The 21,515-nt window shown below is 42.8% G+C and overlaps 1 protein-coding gene across 3 annotated transcripts in view; it reads left to right on the top strand.

The window, feature by feature from the left end:
- Window positions 1–21,040, top strand: part of Arhgap19 (Rho GTPase activating protein 19) — a 36,527-nt gene extending 15,487 nt beyond the window's left edge. For all 3 annotated transcript variants that reach the window (XM_021650504.2, XM_060389563.1, XM_060389553.1), the window contains 9 exons: window positions 1,425–1,634; window positions 3,856–4,082; window positions 4,876–4,962; window positions 6,217–6,282; window positions 8,349–8,540; window positions 10,682–10,780; window positions 13,651–13,761; window positions 14,578–14,656; window positions 17,337–21,040. In XM_021650504.2, coding sequence (XP_021506179.1) covers window positions 1,425–1,634; window positions 3,856–4,082; window positions 4,876–4,962; window positions 6,217–6,282; window positions 8,349–8,540; window positions 10,682–10,780; window positions 13,651–13,761; window positions 14,578–14,656; window positions 17,337–17,347 — 1,082 coding nt within the window. In that variant the 3' untranslated portion in view covers window positions 17,348–21,040. The remainder of the gene's footprint in view (window positions 1–1,424; window positions 1,635–3,855; window positions 4,083–4,875; window positions 4,963–6,216; window positions 6,283–8,348; window positions 8,541–10,681; window positions 10,781–13,650; window positions 13,762–14,577; window positions 14,657–17,336) is intronic.
- The last annotated feature ends 475 nt before the right edge of the window (window positions 21,041–21,515 follow it).

Genomic DNA, 21,515 nt, shown 5'->3' with positions numbered 1-21,515 from the left:
GGTGGTATATTTTAAAAATATATTTCCTTTTGAACTTCATGTCAATTGTTGATTTGTCTTGCTTTCAAAGATGTAGAGCTAATGTTTATGAAATCATAATTACCTCTTAATTCAGAGAATTCTGTAACAATTCCTTGTTCCTAAAGAATTATGACATTTATTCAAGAAAGCCTCATAGTCCATCTTCAGAATTCTTTGACTAGTATACACTCTTCAGTTAATCTCATTTCAGTTTTCAGTAGTCCTGTGGGTTGTACTGTTGTTCTGAGAGCTCAGTACAGCTGAGAACATGAGAAATGTGGAGCTCTCTGAGTGACTTGATACTTTTAAACTATGAACCCGCGCATGTCTATGACTTACTAGATATGAGGCACTGTAGGAGCTACAACAGAGGCTGCAGACTCATGTCTTAAAATGGATTGAAAAAGGGTCAGGAGAGATGACTCAGCAGTTAAGAGCACTGGCTACTCTTCCAGAGGACCTGAGTTCTATTCCCAGCACCCACATGGTGGCTCAAAGCTGTCTATACCTCCAGGTCCAGGGGACTTGACACCCTCACACAGACATTCATGCAGTTAAAACCCAAAGTACATAAAATAAAAATAAATAATTTGGAGAAGGTTTGAGGCATCTGTATTTTTTGTTGTTGTTGCAAAAAGATGTGACTAAAACCATAACCAGCTATCAGGGTTTTAAGATGGGGAGACTCCAGGTTTTCAGCTTGTTTGAATGATGAGAATTCCTAGCACCCTTCAGCCCAGCTGCTGTGTGGATGTGGTCTGCTGGAGCACAGAGGTGTGTTGTTCAGTTTGCTGTGGGCCCCATTCATTCCTTTGCTATCTCCTGCCTGGCCCCTTGGGCATGGAGCTCAGACCTCAGAATTGGGGGACACAAAGATGGGGACAGCTTATTCGGAATGACCCTAAGTTTTGGGAGTTTCTTAGCTGCAGGGTGATATATTAGAATGCTCTGAATCACAAAACAGTGCAGAGACTCTGGGTTTACTCTTAGCTGAAGAACACAGTTTACAGGGGCTACAAACTTCCATAGATGAACTCAGCTCTTTGAGAGTCTGTGAGGAACACAAATAAGAGGTCTTGAGATTTGGGTTTCCTTTCACTTTACTTTTCAAGCTTTTTTTTTTTTTTTTTTGTGTGTGTGTGTGTGTGTGTGCCATTGATCAGCTTAAATTCAGTGTCCGGTGGTACCTCAGGAGCATGAATGACCCTTGCAGAACCACCTTTCAATCTGAGTCATCTTTAGGTGCTCAGAGGCCCAAAAAAGTTTCAAACTTCCCCAGAAATATTGGTAAAAACTCCTTTAGAAGGGGTGCTGTGAAAGGTCTTTAAAGGGAAAAATATGTTTATGCTGTGTACATTAGTCATGGTTTTCTTTGTTTCTTTTGGCCTGTCCATGCTGAGCAGACTTGCGAGTAGAGGGCTTGTTCCGAGTACCAGGCAACAGCGTCCGGCAGCAACTTTTGAGGGATGCTCTCAATAATGGAACCGATATTGACTTGGACTCAGGAGAGTTTCACTCAAATGATGTCGCCACCCTGCTGAAGATGTTTCTGGGAGAGTTACCAGAGCCCCTGCTGACCCATAAACATTTTCATGTCCACCTCAAGATTTCTGGTGAGTATGAGAAGTAAGGAAGAGATGAAAATAGATTTTTTCAATTTAGTAAAGTTCTTTGTGATCTCCTGTTGCTTGTTATTCTCTGTGGCGTTCTGATATTGGCTCAGACTTATGATCCTACTGCCTGCGTCTGGGTACTTATAAGTCTTGGCTAGTTAAGTTTGATTTGATCAATAGTTACCTTCTTCCTCTTCATCCTTTTCCTTTTTAAACATTTTTAAATTACATGTATTTTGTGTGTTCATGTGCACATGGCATAGCATGCATGTGGAGGTCAGAGGACAATTTGTGAGAATCAGTTCTCTCCTACCCTGTGTGTCCTGATGACTGATTTCAGGTAAGGTGCAGCAAGCATCTTTACCTTCTGAGCTATCTCACTGACCTTAAATGTTCTTCTTTAAAAAAATATTTTTAAAAAGATTTATATATTTTTACTTTATATGTATGGGTATTTTGCCTGTAAATACGTTTGTGAACCACATGCATACTGTGACCTTGGAGGCCAGAAGAGGGGTTGGGTCCCCTGGAGCTGCTTTGTAGGTGCTGGGAACTGAATGCAGGTGGCCTGCAAGAGCAGCAAGTGCTCTTAACCTCTGAGTCATCTCTCTATCTCCTTAAATGTTTTTGATAAATAAACTTCTTGTTGATTTTTGTATCTCAGATATAGCCCAGCATAGTGCTTGGAACATTTCAAATGCTGGATAAAGGTGTGCCTTCCCTTGGGTTTTGGATGGTGTCACTGGGTTTATACCTCTCAGATGGTTGTTGGCTTTGTGCTCTTGCCTTGGTTTGGAGTTTTTGCTAGGTATTTCAGTGCCTAAGTTGAGGTCATCTCTGCCTTTGCAAGTCACTTCTTTTAAAAGCATTATTCTTCACTTATTAAGTAGGCAGTCTGTCCACGTGATCAAGATAGAAACACTTCTCTCCCACCCCGTCCCTGGGACCACGTCTTCCCAGAGGCAACCAGTGCTGTGATGCCTGTGTCCTCCAGAGGCATTCTTCTGTACACTGCGTACATCTATTCTTTTCTCCCTGTTTATGTAGGGGCAGAACATTACACACTTTTTCTGGGTTTGCTTTTTTACTTATTGTGTCTTAGAATGTCCTATTTTTAGCTCATACTTCCCTCTAGGAGCTAAAAATGCTTTGTGTCTATGTGGTATGGAATTTATTCTTAATTTTCACAGTAAGCTCTAAGTAGAGATAGCGTCAAAATCTATGCTTAGTGTTCCACCCGTGGCATTTCTTCTCTCTCCTCTCCCTTTCCCTCTACCTTCACCTTCTCTGCCTCCCTCTCTCCTTCCTTTCCTCCCTCTCTTTCTCCCCAGCTCTGCTCCAGACAAGTGCTCTTAACCTCTGAGCCATCTCTCTAGCCCTTCAGCTGAGATTTTTAAAGACATTCACTGGAGATTTTGATGGTACAAATGAGGACTCATTACTAATATGCATGGAATTTTACAGTTACATTTCAGGGAAATAAAGTTTTAGATCCTTGAAAAAGATTTAGGAAGAATAAATGTTATGTTAACATGTAGACACTTTGTTTTATTTGCCTTCCTGCTGAGCTCTTCATTTGGTGCATTGTTTGATATCCTTCATTGTACTGCCTGGTGACTCACTGTTCTTGAGGACATATGAAGGTGTGGCAGAGTTGTAGAGGGCCTGCTTGGAGTCATGCTGTGCATGATTTCTCTGCTTCCCCTTTAGCCATAGTGTGTCTGAGTAACAAAGACCAGAAGAGTGACATTATCAGAGGTACATGTGGACTTTTGGGTATTGATAGGCTATAACTGTAACTAACTTTTTGAGGCACTGCCCAAATGTTTTCCAAGTGGTTATGCTGGGACTGGAGAGATGGCACAGTGGTTAAGAGTACTGACTGCTTTTCCACAGGACCCTAGTTCAGTTCCTAGCACCCACATAGTGGCTCACAACTGTCTGTAAATCCATTTTGTGGGGATCTGATGCTTCTTTGTGTAGCCTTGGCTGTCCTGGACTCACTTTGTAGATCAGGTTGGCCTCGAACTCACATTAACCTGTCTGCCTCTGCCACCGAGAGTGCTGGGATTAAAGGCATGTGCCACCACACCTGGCTTATACTTGATTCTTTTATTCCTTTTCTTTCTTTGGTGGGACTGAGGAGAAAATATAATAATAGCATTGACTTTTTTTGCTGTTTTATTTTTTCCTTTCCAATATTTTTTGTTTGTTTTTCAAGATTTGATGCAGTTTGATGATAAAGGAAATAAGACCAACATACCAGACAAGGAGCGGCAGATTGAAGCTCTGCAGCTGCTCTTCCTCATCCTCCCTCCAGCCAATCGTAACTTGCTGAAGTTACTGCTTGATCTCCTGTATCAAACAGCTAAGAAGCAAGACAAGAATAAGATGTCTGCCCATAACCTTGCCCTTATGTTTGCACCCCATGTCCTGTGGCCCAAAAATGTTAGTATCAAGGGAAAGATCTTTAGGGCTTGATTTTCTCAGGCTGGGCTCCTCCTGTGGGTATACATTGGTGAGGTTATCAAGGATCCAAGGTCCAGCCTTCATGTTTATGAGGTGAGGAGTCATCAAAGCAGAGGGACCTGGTTCCTGTAACCTCACTGATAAGTCAGTCTCTAGTAATCCTTCATGGACACTTTCTGGACGTTGTTATTGTAGCTGTGAAAGAAGTTAGAATATTTGTTTTGGCCAGACAGTATGAATTCTTAACAGGAATGTTCCTTGGAAAATCAAATTGATTTCTAATGATTGAAGGATTACTATAAATTAATTTCTAAATGTTTAGAATAGAGTAGTGTGGTCGTGTGGGATAATATTCCAAACCAACAGAGCAGTCTAACCTGTCCTAACTGTTTTACTTCCATATATTCAGCTTTCTTTCATAAAATTAAACATATTTCTTATTGGGGCCATGTCCTCATTAGTGGCTTACATTTAAAAAGAGTCTGTTAAACAAATGTTTGACCTGGACACACAGAGCTCAGCTTCAAAACATAGGCTTTGATGTGAGATGAGACTATGAGCAGCTTTTCTGGGTTGGGAACTGCAGCCCAGATCTGTTACCTGATTCTTCATCCTTTCTGTGTAGAGTGAGCATGCAGTAGCTGTGGACAGTTACCTCACGAGTTGTGAGAAAAACAGTAGAAATAGATTGTTATGGTGACCAGTGAGCTGGTCACTGGTGAGCACTTCCCAGTTCTTAATGCCCTTTCTTTGGTCCCTTTTCACTGATTAGGTCACTGCAAATGACCTTCAGGAAAATATCACAAAGTTAAACACTGGGATGGCTTTTATGATCAAACACTCCCAGAAACTTTTTAAGGTAGGTAAGGGATGGCATTTGGCTGGTGATAGGATAAGGAAGATGGGGCAGAGTGGGATCCTAGGGGAGAGGTGCTGTTTGGGATTGCAAAGAAGAATGGGTTGTGGTGAGGGGGCTAGAAATAGGGGCCAAGTCTGTCTCTGTCTTCTGGCTTACTGGCTCCACCCTCAGTCACCTGGCTTTTCTCATGGAAGGAAGCACGAGCTGGTGGTTGGTTGCCTAGTTTTATCCTGCATATTGACCCCAAGTTTTGTGGGTTTGACATCCCTCTTTCATTTTACCTGGTTTTCAACCCAAGCAGGCATTGTTTCTGGAGGATAAGTTTCTCAAGAAGTTTGTAAGTCTTTTGTAAATTTCAGTCCTTTACACAAAAGCCATGTAGACTAATCTCTGAAAGTGAAATCCCCTACCTTGGTCTCCTGCTGAGCACCTGAGATGCAATGTCTCAGTTTCCTAAAGACTCCCTGGTTCAGTTGAGAGGATCCCAGATGCAAACTGCCCTCTTGAGAGGAACCTTTTTAGACTGCACACCATTGCCTACCATGGCTCCTAAAGGCTTGGGAATGCAGCCACACCTTGGCCATTAGAATTCACCCTTTCAATAGAGCTCTTCTGTCATCTGGAGAGGGTTTTTAGTGTAGTCTTGGCTGTCTTGGAACTGGCTCTGTACACCAGGCTGGCCTTTAATTCAGAGATCTGCCTGCTGCTGCCTCCTGAGTGCTGGGATTAATGGCATGGTCCACTACTTTCTAGTTTCTTCTTTCCTTAAAAAAAGAAAAATAAAAACAAAACTTTATTATTAAAAAAAAAAACAACAACAAAAACCCAAAACCAAACCTTATAAGTAAACAAAAAATGTCATATGCCAAAATTAGCCTAAAGTCTATATAACTCAGTAACGTAAGGTTTTAGGAAGCTAGAGCCCATTATGCTAGAGCAAGGGCATGGCAGCAACAATAGCTGAGTGCTCAGGAGGCAGGAGACACTGGAAATGGCGTGTATTGTTATTTTGGCTCATGTGAGTGCCACATGCTGTATTTGTTTTAAAACACCAGCAACTTCAGTGATACCTTCCTAGCATTTCCCATCAGATCTGTGGAGGTGTCTATTTGGTTAAATATGGTATTTTGAAAAGTGTTTAGCTTTTCAGAGTAATCTACCCATTAGAAAATGTTATGATTCTCTTTTTGTGGCCTGAAAGAATTTTAGGTTCTATTCACCAATGAGCCCTGGTTTTCTTTTATGTCTGCCCAGGCTCCTGCTTATATTCGAGAATGTGCTAGATTGTACTATTTGGGCTCCAGAACACAAGTGTCAAAGGTAAGAACTTGAAACTGATCTTAAAAAAGTTAAGAGTTAAGATTAGTGAAGTTTTAGAACAAAGTATAACATCATCCGTAAGCCATGCTTTTAATGTTGCAGCCCAAATTTATCTAATCATTTGTTTTAGCAGGGACAGAGACTAAGAAGCAAGTTATGAAAATAAAAATGCCACTCTGTGTAATTGAAAGCAAGTGAGTGCTTTCAGAGATCCTCAGTGGGCAGTAGTGGCACACGCCTTTAATCCTAGCGTTCAGGAGGCAGAAGCAGGCGGATCTCTGAGTTTGAGGCCAGCCTGGTTTACATAGTGAGTTCTAGGACAGCCAGGGCTACACAAAGAAACCATGTCTAAAACCACCCCCAAAATGTTTATTTCTACTTGTGTGTATATTTGTGTGTATGGCATGTACATGTGAGTAGAGGCACCAACTCAGGCCAGATAGCCCCTCTCATAATTAATTCACTCTTACATAATTAATTCTTACTCAAGTTCTCTAGCATGGTTAAACTGTTAATAGTTTAAAGATTCCATGGCTTAGAGAGGCGGCTCAGTTGTTAACAGCACTTGCTGTTCTTATAGAAGACTGGAGTTTGGTCCCTAGCATCCGTGTGGTGGGGCTTGCAACCATCTGTAACTCCAGCTCTAGAGAACCTGACATCCTCTTCTGGCCTTCATGGGCGCTTGCACTCACATATGTGCGATCTCTCTCTCAACAAAAATTAAGAAAAAAAGTGTTCTAGTTTTCTTTCTATTGCAATGATAAACACTATGACCAAAGGCAACTTAGGGTGGGAAAGGGTTTATTTCATCTTACACTTCCAGGTCACAGTTCATCACTGGGGGAGGTCAGGGCAGGAACTTAAATAGGAAGCTGAAGTGGAAACCAGGGCTGAGTGCTGCTCCCTGGCTTGCTCTCCAGCTCAGGCTTTCTTGTATAGGCTCACTTGCCTAGAGATGGTGCTGCCCACAGTGAGCTACACACTTCCACATCAATTCTTAGTCAGGACATTCCCTAACAGATATGGCCACAGGCCAATCTGATAAAGGCAATTTCTCAATGGAGGTTCCCTTTTCCCAGGTGACTGCTGGTTGTGCCAAATTGACAGAAAAAGCTAACCAGCACCATTTGAGAGCCAATGAGTTTAGACAGAAAAATATATGGCACTTATTAATAGAAAAATTACACTAGAGTATTGTGGCGGTGAGCAGCTGTGAAAGGCCCACCAGCACCTGGCTGACTTGTATTTTGCCTCAGTTAGAGATATGGAGACTGCCATCTTATATTGTGTTTTCTGCTTCTGTTTGTTTCTTTCTCTCATTTAGCTAATATCAGGTATGACTAAGAAAGAAACTACATTTTAAAACTAGTTTAACTAGAGTGTGTTTTTTCTTGGAGAGCTGTTGCTTTTACTCCTTTCCTACTGCCATGTAGTTTGTGTGGAAAAGAGTTTCAGCCAAGGCCCAGTAGCCATGGGTTCTCTGGTAGATGTACCACTTCAGTGTCTGGATGAAGTTAAGTCTTATTCAGGTTTTGTTTATATTCGTAGTTTGTGTTTGTGTTCTGTCTTCTGGGACTAATGCTTTAGAGCTTACCTTATTGGATCACAACATTGATTACTTGAGATTAAAAAGTGTGTTGAAAATCAAACTCAAACAGCTATAATTCTCTACATCAATATTTTTTGGTGTTTTGAGACAGGGTCTCACTATGTAGCTCTGGCTGTTCTGGGATTAGCTCTGTAGACCAGAACAGAGCTGGCCTCAAACTCACAGAGATCCATCTACCTCTGCTTCCTGAGTGCTGGGATTAAAGGCATGCATTACCACCACCCAGCTTGGCAATATTCTAAATGCATGTTGATTTTTCTGGGCACATCATGAAAGTAGACCATTCAGAACCCTTTATTAATAGGTTTTTCTTTATCTGGTAGTTGTGTTAGGGTTTTCCTTGTTCCTGGATATAGTAGTATGTCATGTTTCCACTCTCCTTCTTTTGATCAGAGTTATTTGGGAACTCAAAACCAGTAAGATGTATTAATTTCCTTTTTTATACATTTTTCTTTAGGATGATCTTGATCTGACAACCTCATGTCATACCATGCCCTTCCAGCTGGCAAGGTCTCAGAAATGGAACAGGGTAGATTCTTGCTCTCAGCAGGAGGAAACCCAGCAACATACAGAAGAGGCATTGAGAGAACTCTTCCAACATGTTCATAACATGCCAGACTCAGCGAAGAAGAAACAACTTATCAGACAGGTGCCTGGATATAGGAAAGTAGCGTTGGCTCTAGGAATCACCAGAGCACACCATTAAGAATCACATTTCGGTTCATTCTCACTTGGAACAAGCTTTGGCTCAGCCAAAAAGTCAGGCTTGTTGATGGAATTGCAGTGTACTCCTGTCCTTCTGGAGAGAGGTGTGGAAGTGCTTGGCTTTCTGTAAATTGGTTGTGCTTAGAATATCTGTAAATTTGGTCATGTACCAAGTTTTCTTGGAAAGAACCAGCAGATAGATCCAAAGTATTGTTCCAGAATTTAAATGCTGTGTATTTTCTAGGCAAATAATTTCTGAATCCAGTTTTTAGGTTTGTAAAACAGTGGTTGTAACCTGCATGCACCATACTGGTAGAGGAGGAGAGGATGGACAGGGAGGCTGGCAGGGCAGGAGAGGTAGCTCCTCTGAGGCAACCCCCCAAAGCAGGCTCCTAGTGTCTTAAACAGGAGTTCTTCTGGCTGAGTTTGCTTATTTTGGGATTTTGGGAGTAAGATTAGGTCTTTCATTTGCCATTTTGAGGACTCAAAGAATGATTTAAAGCTGGGCAGTGGTGGTGCATGCCCTTAAGTCCAGTGCTTGGGAGCCAGAGACAGGTGAATCTCTGAGTTCGAGGCCAGCCTGGTCTACAGAGTAAGTTCCAGCACAGCTGGACTACACAGAGAAGCCTTGTCTCAAAAAACAAAACAAAACAACAACAAAGAAGCATGGTTTGAGTGAATCCTTTCTAGTTGGGAGTTTCTCAGGAAATTTGTCTCAGTCCCTCTTGAATTTTAGTCACACAGGCAACACCAGTGCATTGTTCTGTTTTCCCCTCCTGTACAAACTCCCGGGGTAATCCACATGTGAAAGGAAGGACTGTGGAAATTTCTGCCCATGACTGAGTTGCTATTGGGCCTGTGGGAGGACTGACATCATGGCATCAGCGTGAGCAGGCCAAAGCAGTGTTCCTTGTGGCCAGGTGCCATAGTACCCTGTGAGGGCATGCCCCCAGTGAACCTAGACCTCCCACTAGGCCCTTCCACTTCCAGTAGTGTGTAGGGTAGAAACCCCTCCCCCACAGCCCTGGCTTTGGAGGACATTGTAGATCCAACTACAGCAAGTCAGCGTTTTTTTCGTTTCTTGTTCAGTTAGTACTTTTTTTGGGAGAGATTGTCTTTATTTTTCTTGGGGGCATCTCTGGCATAGGGCAGGATAAAAAGGTATCATATAGTGCTGGGAACTGAGCTGTTCTCAACAATAGACGAAGTCCATTACAAGTGTTTTGTCACGGCCATAGAGATGGTTTAGGGCCACAGAACTCGAGTATGGTGTCATATATCTGTGATCCCAGCAGTAGGGAGGGAGAGACAGGCAGATTTCTGTGAGTTCTACACAAAGAGCTGACAGCATTAAGTCTGTATTTAGTCTCTTTCCCTTCACAGCAGTGCTGGCCAACAACTGTGAACCGTAGTTAGAGAGCTTTAACACCTTAGGAGCATTCTGGTGACGTGGCTGAGGTAGAGTGCTTGTTCTACATTCACGGGCTCTGGGCTGGTTCCCTGACACCTCATAAACTGGGTATGGCCATCTAGGTTTATAATGTCATGACTTGGAAGATGGACAGGAAGGACACGGCAGGAAGATTAGGAGTTAAAGGTCATCCTGTCCATATAGAGAGTTGAGGCCAACCTGTGCTACATGAGACTCTGTCTTAAAAATAAATCCTGGCATGTAGTTTGTTAAACTGAAGACTGATGGGTAGTAACTTTCTATTCCAGGGTACTTGATGTAAAAGCAATTTCAGGTTACTAGCAGATCTTAGACAAGTTTACAAGCACTCTGGATCTTGGTTTCCTGCCTGTAAGGTGGGACAGCGGTTCCTCATGCAGAGAGTCTGAGTTGCAGGGTCTGAGTGACTGAGTACATTTTGTTTTTGCTTTTGAGTGTCACTTCTGCTTTTGTGATTCCCTGTCAAACCACTCGATACATCTCCATACACAGAGTTTTTGATTTTCTGGATATCTACACTCAGCTGTTACTTGCCTTAGACTGTCATTTTTTGATGGCACAATATTAATTGTTCCTGTATTTTCTCGTTTTTTATATTTCTGTATTTTGTAATTGTTCTCTGCATTTTCTTGTAGTTCCATAAGCAGTCTTTAACTCAAACGCCAGGGCGAGAACCTTCTACTCCCAGGGTCCAGAAGAGAGCCCGCTCACGCTCCTTCAGTGGGCTTATTAAGGTGAGCCTGCTCTGCTGTTCGAATCCATTCTCAGGAAATTTGCATCTTATTTTCTTGTGCATAAACAGCTTATTTCTATTCTTGGAGTCCTAGAAAGGGTCACTTGTTGAGGAAAAGTTCAGAAAAGGCCTTATTTTCTAAAGTGTTTTACTGCAGTACCAATGGAAGGAACTCTGCAGCGTGAAGGAACACTGGCCTCCTTCCTTCCTGTGTCTGAGGACAGGAGTCTCTCTTGCTTCCTGCTTTCCTCTACACCCTGCTTTCTGTGCTTTGCTACATCTGTGGAGAATTGAGCAAGCGGAGGACTAGGGAACTTGTTGGAAAAATGGATTTTTCTGATGCTCCAATGAATTTTGTTATCTTTTATTTTTGGTGAACTTAATATTGTCACTGTTGTTTTAGTCTCTTTCCATGTATCAAAACTAATAGAAATCTTGTTTTTAGGACAAATAGAAGTATATTTCTGTGTTGCTGCTGTCACTGTGTGCGCAGATTGCTGAACACTAATGTAGTTAGTGCAAGTGGCCATCAGGTGGCAGTAGGCCATAGGGTTCAAAGTCTTTCTTTCTTTCTTTCTTTCTTTCTTTCTTTCTTTCTTTCTTTCTTTCTTTCTTTCTTTCTTTCTCTTTCTCTCTCTCGCTTTCTTTCTCATTCTCATTCTTTCTTTCTTCTTCCTTTCTCTTTTCTTTCTTTTTATTTTTCTCTCATTCATGACATTCCTACCTCAGTTTCCCCTTCCTCTCCTCCTCCCTGTCCCCCCACTTTCCACCTCTCCTCTTTCCCAGATCCACTCCTCTTAGGTTTCCCTTCAGAAAAGAGCAGACCTCCCAGGGATATCCATTGAACATGACATCACAAGTTACAATAAGACTAGGTGCAAACAAACCCTCATATCAAGGTTGGACAAGGCAACCCAGAGGGAGGAAAAGAATCAGAGACAGCCCCACTCCCACCATTAGGAGTCTCATAAGAACACCAAACTACACAATGAGGGCCTAGCCCAGACCCATCCAGGGTCCATGTTTGTTGCTTCAGTCTCTGTGAGGCCCGTGAGTCCTGCTTAGTTGGTTCTGTGGGCCATGTTCTTGTGGTGTTCACAACCCCTCTGACTCCTACAATCCTTCCTTCTCTTTTGCAGGGTTTTCTGACTCTGCCTGTTGTTTGGCTGTGGGTCTCTGTACTTGCTTTGATCAGTTGGGGGATGAAGCCTCTCTGATAACAGTTGAGCTAGGCACCAATCTATGAGTATAGCAGAATATCGTTAGGAATCATTTCATTGCGTTTTTATCTTTATTTTGGTTCTATCCTGGGTCTCTGGGCTGTCCTGCTCTGGTTCCTGTCTATCCAGGCAGTGTCAGGTGTGGGCTCCCTCTTGTGGTGTGGGTCTTAAGTTCATTTCAGTGCTTAAACCAAGGCTGGCTAACTGAGAAATCTGCCCTCCTCTGGCTCGCAGAGTGCTGGAGTAAAGGCATGTGCCACTACTGCCCAACAGTTTTGATCCTTTTTATACTTTGTAGAGATCTAGAATCCATTCCCAGCTCAGCATCCTCAGGTGATTCTTGCCTTCTGAAAGGAGGATATACAGACTTTATTTTTCTAGCATGTGTGTGTGTGTGTGTGTGTGTGTGTGTGTTAGCGATTTTACTTTTTCTTCTTAAAAAAATATCTATTTGGTCAGTGGTGGTGCTCACCTTTAATCCCAGCACTCAGGAGGCAGAGCAGGCAGATCCTGTGTGTTTGAGGCTAGCCTGGTCCCCAGAGCGACTTCCAGGATAGCCAGGGCTGCACAGAGAAATCCTGTCTTGATAAAACAACAAAAATAGCTTTTTGATTTTTAGATCTTTTTAAAAATGAAAACTTTTGGGAGCTAGAGACATGGCTCAGCAGTTAAGAGCACTTGCTGTTCTTCCAGAGGACCAGAGTTCAGTTCCCAGCATCCACATTGGGCATTTACAATTTATAATTTCAGCTCCAGGGGATCTGGTGCTGCTACCCTCCGCAGGCAATTGTACTCACACACACACAAATAAACAAAACCTTTAAGAAAAAAAACTATCAGAAATTTGCTTTTCACCCAGTTTTACAGAGGTGTGTCTGACGGTGGTCCTGCATCAACCTCTTGTTTTGGAGGACAGCTTTTCTCTAGAGTGTCTCATGTAAATAACTGATTACATCACGATATTCTGAGCCCTGATGTTGATAGTTATAATGTAGAGTTTAATGCTTTAGTTTTTTAGTTCAGTTTAGTATTTTTTCCTTTGGTGTTTTATTTTTGATAGTGTTCTTAGTTTGGAATTCAGATTTCTTCTGGAAGGAGAGGGGGCTTCTCTAAGGTAGACTTGATATCTTTTGCTGCTGCAGCAGCCTGCATCAGCTTCAGGCCTGTTCAGAAGACCTTGTATTCCTGCTCTGTGTGTCGGTGGTCATGTGACCCTTCTGAGAAGGCCTGGGCCTTTTGTGACTGTATTAAGAATTCTTAGACAATTTATGCACATTTACTAGGCCTATTTGAGGAAGGAAAAAGAAGCAGAATTCTAGAGACTACCAGTTGGTGGCTCCCTTAGTGGGGAGGGGAAGGGACCCTTAACAGCTGCCAGAAAGTGCGCACTTGTGCCTCCAGAAAAGCCCAACCTTCTGGATGACTGGGATCCTTCATACTTACAGATATACTCCTGTTTGCTAATAAAAGTAGTTGAAGTCACCCAGAGAAGCTGTAGTTCTTGGTGTTTGCCTTCCCCTCCCTCATCTGACATGGCCTGGGTCAGGATGCTTCTGAGTTGTTCTTTTTAACCAAAGATGTAGTTTTGAAGGCCAGACAACTATAAAATGGTAAATGCTCATGAACAAAATATTTTCTGTCCCTAAATCAGCGCAAAGTCCTGGGCAACCAGATGATGTCAGAAAAGAAAAACAGCCCCCCTACTCCAGAGTCTGTGGCCATGGGGGAACTGAAGAGAGCCAGTAAAGAGAATATGAGCTTGGTAAGATGCATTCTTTCCTGTGTCCCTGGGAAGGAGGCTGACAGACTGGCCCCTGCTCTACCGTGACTCGCCGGGTCAGTCAACAGTGCTCACGGCCTTTTCTGTAGGTTTTCACCAGGTCATTCAACATGTTTTGAGTTCAAAAAAGAGAAAGCATGTGTATTAATTTGCTTTCTGTTGCTATGCTCAACACTGACCAAAAAACTCAGGAAGGAAAGGGTTTGTTTGACTTTCATCATAATGGAGGGAAGTCAATGTAGGAACTGAAGGCAGGAATTGAAGCAGAGGCCATGGAGGAACATGGCTTACTGGCTTATGCCATATGGACCAGTAAGCTTGTTTTATTTCATTATAGAACCAAAGACTATCTGCCCAGGGGGGCACCCTTACAGTGCCTGTGCCCTCCTACATCATTAATCAAGAAGATGCCCCACACTCTTGCCTACAGGCCAGTATGATGGAGGCATTATCTCAGTTGAGAGTTCCTCTCTCCGGATGACTCTAATTTGTGTCAAATTGACAAAAAACTAACCAGCACATCTAGTTACATGTACAGATGACCAATGCAGCACATTAGCTCTGTAAACAAGTGCTGAAGGGTCAGTTAATTCTAAGCAGAAATGTCATAGGGCAGGTTAGCATTTAAGCCAGGCCTCCTTGGCTCTGCTTTACGTGTGGGCAGGCCTTCAAGGTAGCCTAGGCTGCTTCAATAAAGCTAACACTAGCAAGTAAAGATTAGAGAGGAATACTTACTGTCTCTGTAAAGAAGCACTGACATTTGATCATTTAAGCCACTGTACACTTTTCTCGTTGCAGTTCTTCTCTGGCTCTCCAACTGTCACAATGACACCAACAAGATTGAAATGGTCTGAGGGGAAGAAAGAGGGGAAAAAAGGTACTCATTGGAGTCTTCCTCTGTTCTTACTGAATGTGGTTCTTCTCTGTGTTTTCTCGGTCAGTAGTGTTTCTTGTTTGGAATGTCCAAGGTCGTATGATTGCAGCCAGGAGGAATTTGGAGGCTTATTCTACTTAGCACTGCCCTCAGGTACTGAGGGACAGAGTTTCAAAAACACCCACTGACGCCTGCTATGGACAGACAGGACTGTTTTAAGAATACTTGTTAAACAAGGTGACACAAGGTCAAATGGCTCTGTGAGGCTGAGAACGGCCATGCCAAGAGTATGCTCGTGAAAGTCATTTCCTCTTCTGTGCAGACTTTAGACTTAGTCATAGAAGGATCTTGGAAATCATGTCAGCATGATTTTGAAGCTGTTTATCAGAGAGGATTGTTTAATGCCAGGATCACAAACTTTTCTGAGCTCTTCTGTAAAAAGCTGCTCTGGGCAGGCATGGTCCTGTGCAACTGAAATCCCAGCACTGAGGAGGGATGGCAGGAGGATTTCCGGGAGTTCAGCTACTACTTGATGTATCAGTAGTGCAAAGAGCACAAGTGTGTTGGCAGTGTAGCTCAGTGGTGGAACATACATGAGGCCCATCCCGGTCACAATAAAGTCATTGTGAGGAATCTGTATTCTTTTCTAGAAAATTAGGCTTTGGTATGGTCTTCTTGCTTTTACTTCCTTTCTTTTGCACAGAATTGTGCTATTGCAGTACGCTCAGTGTTTGAGTTATTTGTATCCAAATTGTTCCTTTTAAGTGTCTTTTTAAAACATTTTAAAAAATTCTTTTTAAACTCAAAGCATGAGTTAAATTTTTTTAATAGAATATGTTGTCTTGTAACAATTATGTCTATTACTTTCATATTTAAAGATAAGCAGAAAGTCATGTCTTTCCATTTTGACAACTCTGTTTTAGAAAGAAATAAGTGATTTTTTTTTTTTTTTTCTGGAGAGTAGAGGCCTGCAGATAATGTAGGACCTTTTGGTGGATGAGAGATGGCGTCCTCACGTGTCAGAACCTCCCTCCTCCACCTTATCTCATGTCTTGATGGCACACTACTCTTGCTGTCTTCCTCTTTAATCTTTTCCTGTTTTACGTGGGTTACTGTTATCTGCCAGTCCCTTGCTTCTGTTTGTTTTAGGTTTAGTTTTTGTGGTGATGGAGTATGAATACGAGCTTTACTAATGCTCTACTATTGAGCTAGGTTCTTAGGCAGCCTTTTTCTTTTCTTTCCTTTTTTTTTTTTTGGAGACATGATTTCTCTTAGTTTTCAGGTTGCTGTTAAGCATGTGATCTTACCTCTGCCTCCTGAGTAGCTGGGATTTTAGGCATTATAAAAGATTGTATGCCACCACATCTAGCTTATTTTTGACTAATTGAGTTTAAGTTCTCCACTCTTCTCTTGCGTTTTACCTCCCTTAGCACCTTGATCTGCTTCCATAGCTCCCTGGAAAATGGCATCTTCAGGTCTGAATTTGGCAGTCTCCAGGCCTGCAGCTCAGGAGCCTGGCTGCCACACACCTCCCTTACAGAACAGTGGATGCAATCCCAGCTGGTTGAAGATACCCTCAGAAGAAGATAATACACTGTCCCTCTTACCATCTATAGCATTATGGAGACTCCTGTTTAGCACAGGGCTTCTAAGCCACTGCTGACACTTTGGGTCATAATTCTCTGGAGCTGTCCTGAGCATTGTGTGATATCCAGCAGCTTTGATCCAGAAGATGCCACTAGCATCCTTCTTTCAGTTGTAATAACTGAACATTCCTCCAGACATTACCAGTGTCCCTTGAGAATACAGGGCAAAATCACCCCACATGAGACCACATGAGGGAACACCTACTCATCAAGGGGCATTATTTTCAGCAGCGAAGTCTTTCTAATTCTTTGAAGTCCAGTTTAGCCTTCTCTCTCTGAAGCCTTGTCTGAATAACTTTCCGTTGAGTTCTTGTCAACACTACAAAGTCTGGACATCAACTATATGATTTCTGGTATTTACTTCATCTGTGTTGTCTCCCTTCATCTGGTTCTAGGAGGCAAACAGTATATCCTGATTAGGGAAATATTATTTCAGTGTTATAGTACTTGCCTAGTGTATGCAATGTCTTGGGTTCAGTCCCTAGTCCCGCCAACACATGCACTTGCATACACACCCGCCTACAAACCCTTTTGCTTTTCTCTTTGGCTCAGTAGTGTCAGTGGCTTGCTGTTGTTGGTTTTAGTAAAGGTTCTCTGAAGAGCAGGGCAGTGCTGGTAACTCATGAGCTTTTATTTAGACTTGGGTCAGTTTTCCATTTTAGTGTGAAATAGCCTTCTACCCTGGCACAGGTGAGTTTGTGTGGCCTGAAGGTCCCAAATCTGTGAAATGACAGCATACTACCTCCCAGATAAGTAGCTGTGAGGATGAATGAGATAATGTATACAAGAAATTGGAGAACAGCCGTCCCCAGTCATGCCCCTCCGAGGGGCATGTTAACTGTTGCTGTCATTATGAAGAGTTAACAACCTGGGATTACATTAACAGACTAGATGATGTTTACTTGGTCACACTCTCAAACTGTGTAATCCTAAATTTGGAGAAAATACTAAGTGTAAGTTCTGTAGCTTTCAAGTGGGGTATTTTAAAAAGCAAATGTTTTAAAGCATGTCTGATTGTTGTTTCTCTTTTAACCTAGGATTCTTCTGAAAGACCTGTTACTTCTCCTGTCATCCACAGTGAAGTTTCTCTTTAGTGGGACAGGTGTTATTTCTGTTCTCAGTGAAGTTTGGACCTGCAGCTTGCTTGCTGCATTTTGGATTGTGAAAGCCAACTCAACCCCTGACCCGACTGATACCTCTAACCCACTCACTGGATGTCTCTGAAGCTGTGCCCCTGAGGGAATGCTGCACACTCTGTTTGTTTCAGTGTCAGGAAGCTGCTAGCTGCCTGCCTCCTTACACAGTGCAGCAGGTAGACAGGGCCAGCCATGCATAGTCAATGTGCTCAGGTCTGTTCTCTTTCTTCAAAATTTTGTGTTTAATTTTGTGTTTAGTAATATTTTTTAGAAATACTGTCAGTCTTAGTGGATTATTATTTTTAACTGGTATTTGGGGCTTTCCTCTGTGTTGTTAGTATTGAATAACTGGTTGTTTTTTTATTTTTATTTTTCCTACTGTTTTAAAAGCCATTATTTAGATTCATAATCTAAGTGAATACTAAGTTAAAAGTCTTTGACTCCTTTTCATTTTGAGCTTGAGACAAGGCTTTGTCTTACATGTGTTCAAAGAATGCGCAGCTCTCCTAGGCGTTCTTTGTCACTTCTTGTATCTAATAGAGAGGATCTGACCGGGCAGTGAAAAGAGGCTGCACCCATGCCTCACTGTCCTCCCCTTGTGGTGCGAGGATAGTTGTGTGGTTGTTAACTTGACTCCTTCATTAGTACCCTCTCACTGAAAACATTGCTGGTGCCACTGCCACCCTCTGTGCCAGATGACTGTGACTTGAGAAATGTCGCGACCAGCTACACAGAGCTTGCTGCAGTCTACATGTGGTGGAAACTCTGAAGTAGGCCCAGGAGGCGCTGGCTGGCTTTGGTAGGGTCCTGTCACACATTCCTAGGGATCAAATATGTTGCTTCACTGTCTCCTGAGAGCCGTTTGCAATCAGGAAAGGCATGTGTAGCAGTTTCTGCAGGGCCCATCTGATTTAATAGGAGAGTTCCCACAAGGAGCAGGTGTGGTGTGTCCCCATAATCTAGCACAGTTGTTTACTGCCCTTCTCCTTGTCAGGATGGGCATAGGAAGTGATGGAGTACAGCAGAGCCACTTCCCATTGAGCAGTTGAGGATGTTGAGGTGTGGGCCTGGCTTTGTTGAACTGTGCAACCATCCTCACCCCACTGTGGGGAACCAGGTACCCAGCAAAATACGGTTTGCCAACCTGATGATAGACAGTTGAAAAGTTGTGTTGTTGTTGAGATGAAGGCTGACTTTGTGTCTGTCTTCACCTCTCTCTTCCACACCATACTGTTTAACAGTAATAGTGAAGGAAAATGTGTATTTGGCCTTTTAGCTGCATAGTTTGGGAGCAGTGGAGGTGTGAGAATCTACAATGAACTTTAAGTTCCTTTCTCTAAAGCAGTTTTAGGTTATCCTTAAAGATTTTTGTTAGCAAATTCTTTTGTCTAGGTTTCTGTTATTATTAACAAGAAAAATTTCTTTCTTCCTTTTTAAATTTCTTGTGCCGGGTATATAATATGGTCAAACAGAAAATCCTTTTGTATTAGCAAATCAGAGAAGTTCACCTCAGCATGGAGCTTGCTCTAAGTGTGTTCCACCATGCTGTAATGTAGCACTATGCAGAGAGCCGAGCAGTGCCTTGATGTATCTAAGAGTCTGCATTCTGTTAGTGAGACAGAGAGAGAGAGCAGGACTTAGGAGATGAGTGTGAGCTAATGGAACCAATGACGAGGGGTGCTCTGGATGAGGCTGGTGAGAGAGAAGTGTGCCCTACGCACATGCTTTCCTGTAGCTGGCCTTTTGGGCAGTTAGCGTGTGTCTTTGGGAATGTATATTCTATTTATTTATTGGATAGTCATTTTCTTGCTGTAAGGGTATTTTAGGTCATTTTTTTTCTCATAGAAGCTGTGATCCAGTGCAGAATAAACTTGAGGAACAGCATAACCTTCTGTGTCTTATATGTGGCTGTTCTAACCCTGTGGGATCTTCTGGGAAACTTAGACAGAAGCTTCGTTGTTGTCCCAGAAGGTGCTGTTGCCCTTCTGACAGGGTGTACAGTTGCTGTTTTTGAGCCAGTGTTTAACTAATGTGCTTAATCTATGTCTTTTTTTTTTTTTTTTTTTTTTGGAGGGGGCTGTGGTTTGAGACAGAGTTTTTCTGTGTAGCCTTGGCTTCCTGAAACTCACTCTGTAGACCAGGTTGGCCTCGAACTCAGAGTTCTCCCTTCTCTGCCTCCTGAGTGCTGGGTATGTGTGGCACTGCCCGGCTGACTGATGTTTTAAAGGATGTCTGTTGTGTTTATTTTTATGTTGGAGCAATCTCTTTGGAAGTGCCTTTCCTTTCTTTCTGGGGTTAATTGCCACAGGCTGCCATGCTGTGTCAACACAGGGTAGTATATGTTTGCCAGAGGGACATGAGTATGAAGAGACAGATCATATCTGATTTGGATCTGCACTACGTAAATGAGTGGAGGCTGTGGGCCCTTTTTCTAACTTTTCACCGGATTTTCTCACTGAGATCAGTGATTAGGTTTGAACTCCCACTCCCATTCACACACACACACACACACACACACACACACACACACACACACACACTGTGTAGAAAACAATACTTGGGAGACAACATTGGTTGTATCAGAGTGACAGAACATTTTAGAAGCATAGCTGATGAATCCTGAGGGAACCCACAGTTGGCTCTCCACACAGAATGTGCTGATTCCTCCTCGAGTCAGTCAGGATTGCTGAGGAAACACCTGTGGGAGATGAGGCATTACAGGGCGGAGCTCTGGAGGCCACTGTTTTGTGGCCTGTATAGAAGTCAGCTCACCTCAGAGCAGAGCTGTTCTTTCCTCTTGAGTAGTGTTTCTGTCTGGCTTCCCTCAGAGGAGCTTGTATCTGTGGATGATTTAAAATACTGCCTCCTAGGGGACAAGGCAGTCACTGTGACTGGCCATGTGAACATGCAGAGGCAGGAGGCCATATTTGAAAGAGCTGTCTCTAGACTGCCTGCCTGCTTGCTCCATGGAGACCTCACTAGCACTGTCATTTCAGTCAGGTCTTTTCTCTATGACATCCTTTTCCCGTGCAGACAACATCATCCCTGCTCTTCTGCTCTAAAGTCTTTAGACTGATATTAGGATCAAGATCTAAACTGATAGGACTATCCTAGAATTTGGAGAGAACCTGGCTTCCTAAGATGAAGCTTTTGAGTGACCGCAGTACCTACTAGCCTGATGGCAGACTCCCTGTCAAAAGCTGGTTTTACTAGACAGCTAATGCGAGAACAGTGTGGAGTTGATGGAGGTGGGCTGGTGAGGAGGTGGAGGATAAATAGTCTGAGTGCTTGTGTCACCATGGAAACTGGAGCTCATGAGGCTACAGCCCAGGCTGAAGAGCCTTTGAGCATGCCCCTGACATGCTTGGACCAGTGGGCTACAGGGAAGGCATTCTCTCACCCAAAGTCTTTCAGCAAGGCTCGCCTGTGCACACTCTCTGCACTCACTCACCCAACCCCCAAAAGGTTTAAGAGAAGGTTGCTTCTATTTGTTATTTTTCATTATTTTGCATATATATATGTAATTGTAAAGAAACACTCATATATATTGTCTTTTATATTCATGTACTATTCTGAAATTAAATTTCTTCTGTTTCATATCTATGGGTTCTGACTGGTCTCTTGGCTTCACATTGAAGAGAGGTGGCTTCTTATCCTAAGGAACATGATTCTCCTACAAAGCGCTCTTCTTTGGTTTGTTTTCCAATGGGGGGGAGGGCATATTGGTGGGTTCAGGAGGAGTGGGGCTTTGGATGATAAGATTTAGTTAGATGAGCACATACACCTCTAATACTAGTACTTGGGAGGCAGAGGTGAGAGGTTCAGAGTTGAATCCAGCTTAGACTACATAAGTAAACATGTACTACCTAAGATTCTTTCAAAACAAGCAAAGCTGAGGCTGGTCATGGTGGTGCACACCTTTAATCCTAGCACTTGGGAAGCAGAGGTGGATCTATGAGTTCGAGGCTGGCCTGATCTACTTAGTGAGTTCCAGGACAGCCAAGAATATAGAGAGAGATCTTGTTTCAAAAACCAAATCAAACCAAAACCAACCAAACTTTGAGTCCTGGGGTTGAGGAG

The sequence above is a fragment of the Meriones unguiculatus genome, chromosome 1 (genome assembly GCF_030254825.1).
Source record: "Meriones unguiculatus strain TT.TT164.6M chromosome 1, Bangor_MerUng_6.1, whole genome shotgun sequence".
NCBI lineage: Eukaryota > Metazoa > Chordata > Mammalia > Rodentia > Muridae > Meriones > Meriones unguiculatus.
Note: the sequence above shows the minus strand (reverse complement) of the source record. Positions and strands in the feature narration are given on the sequence as shown.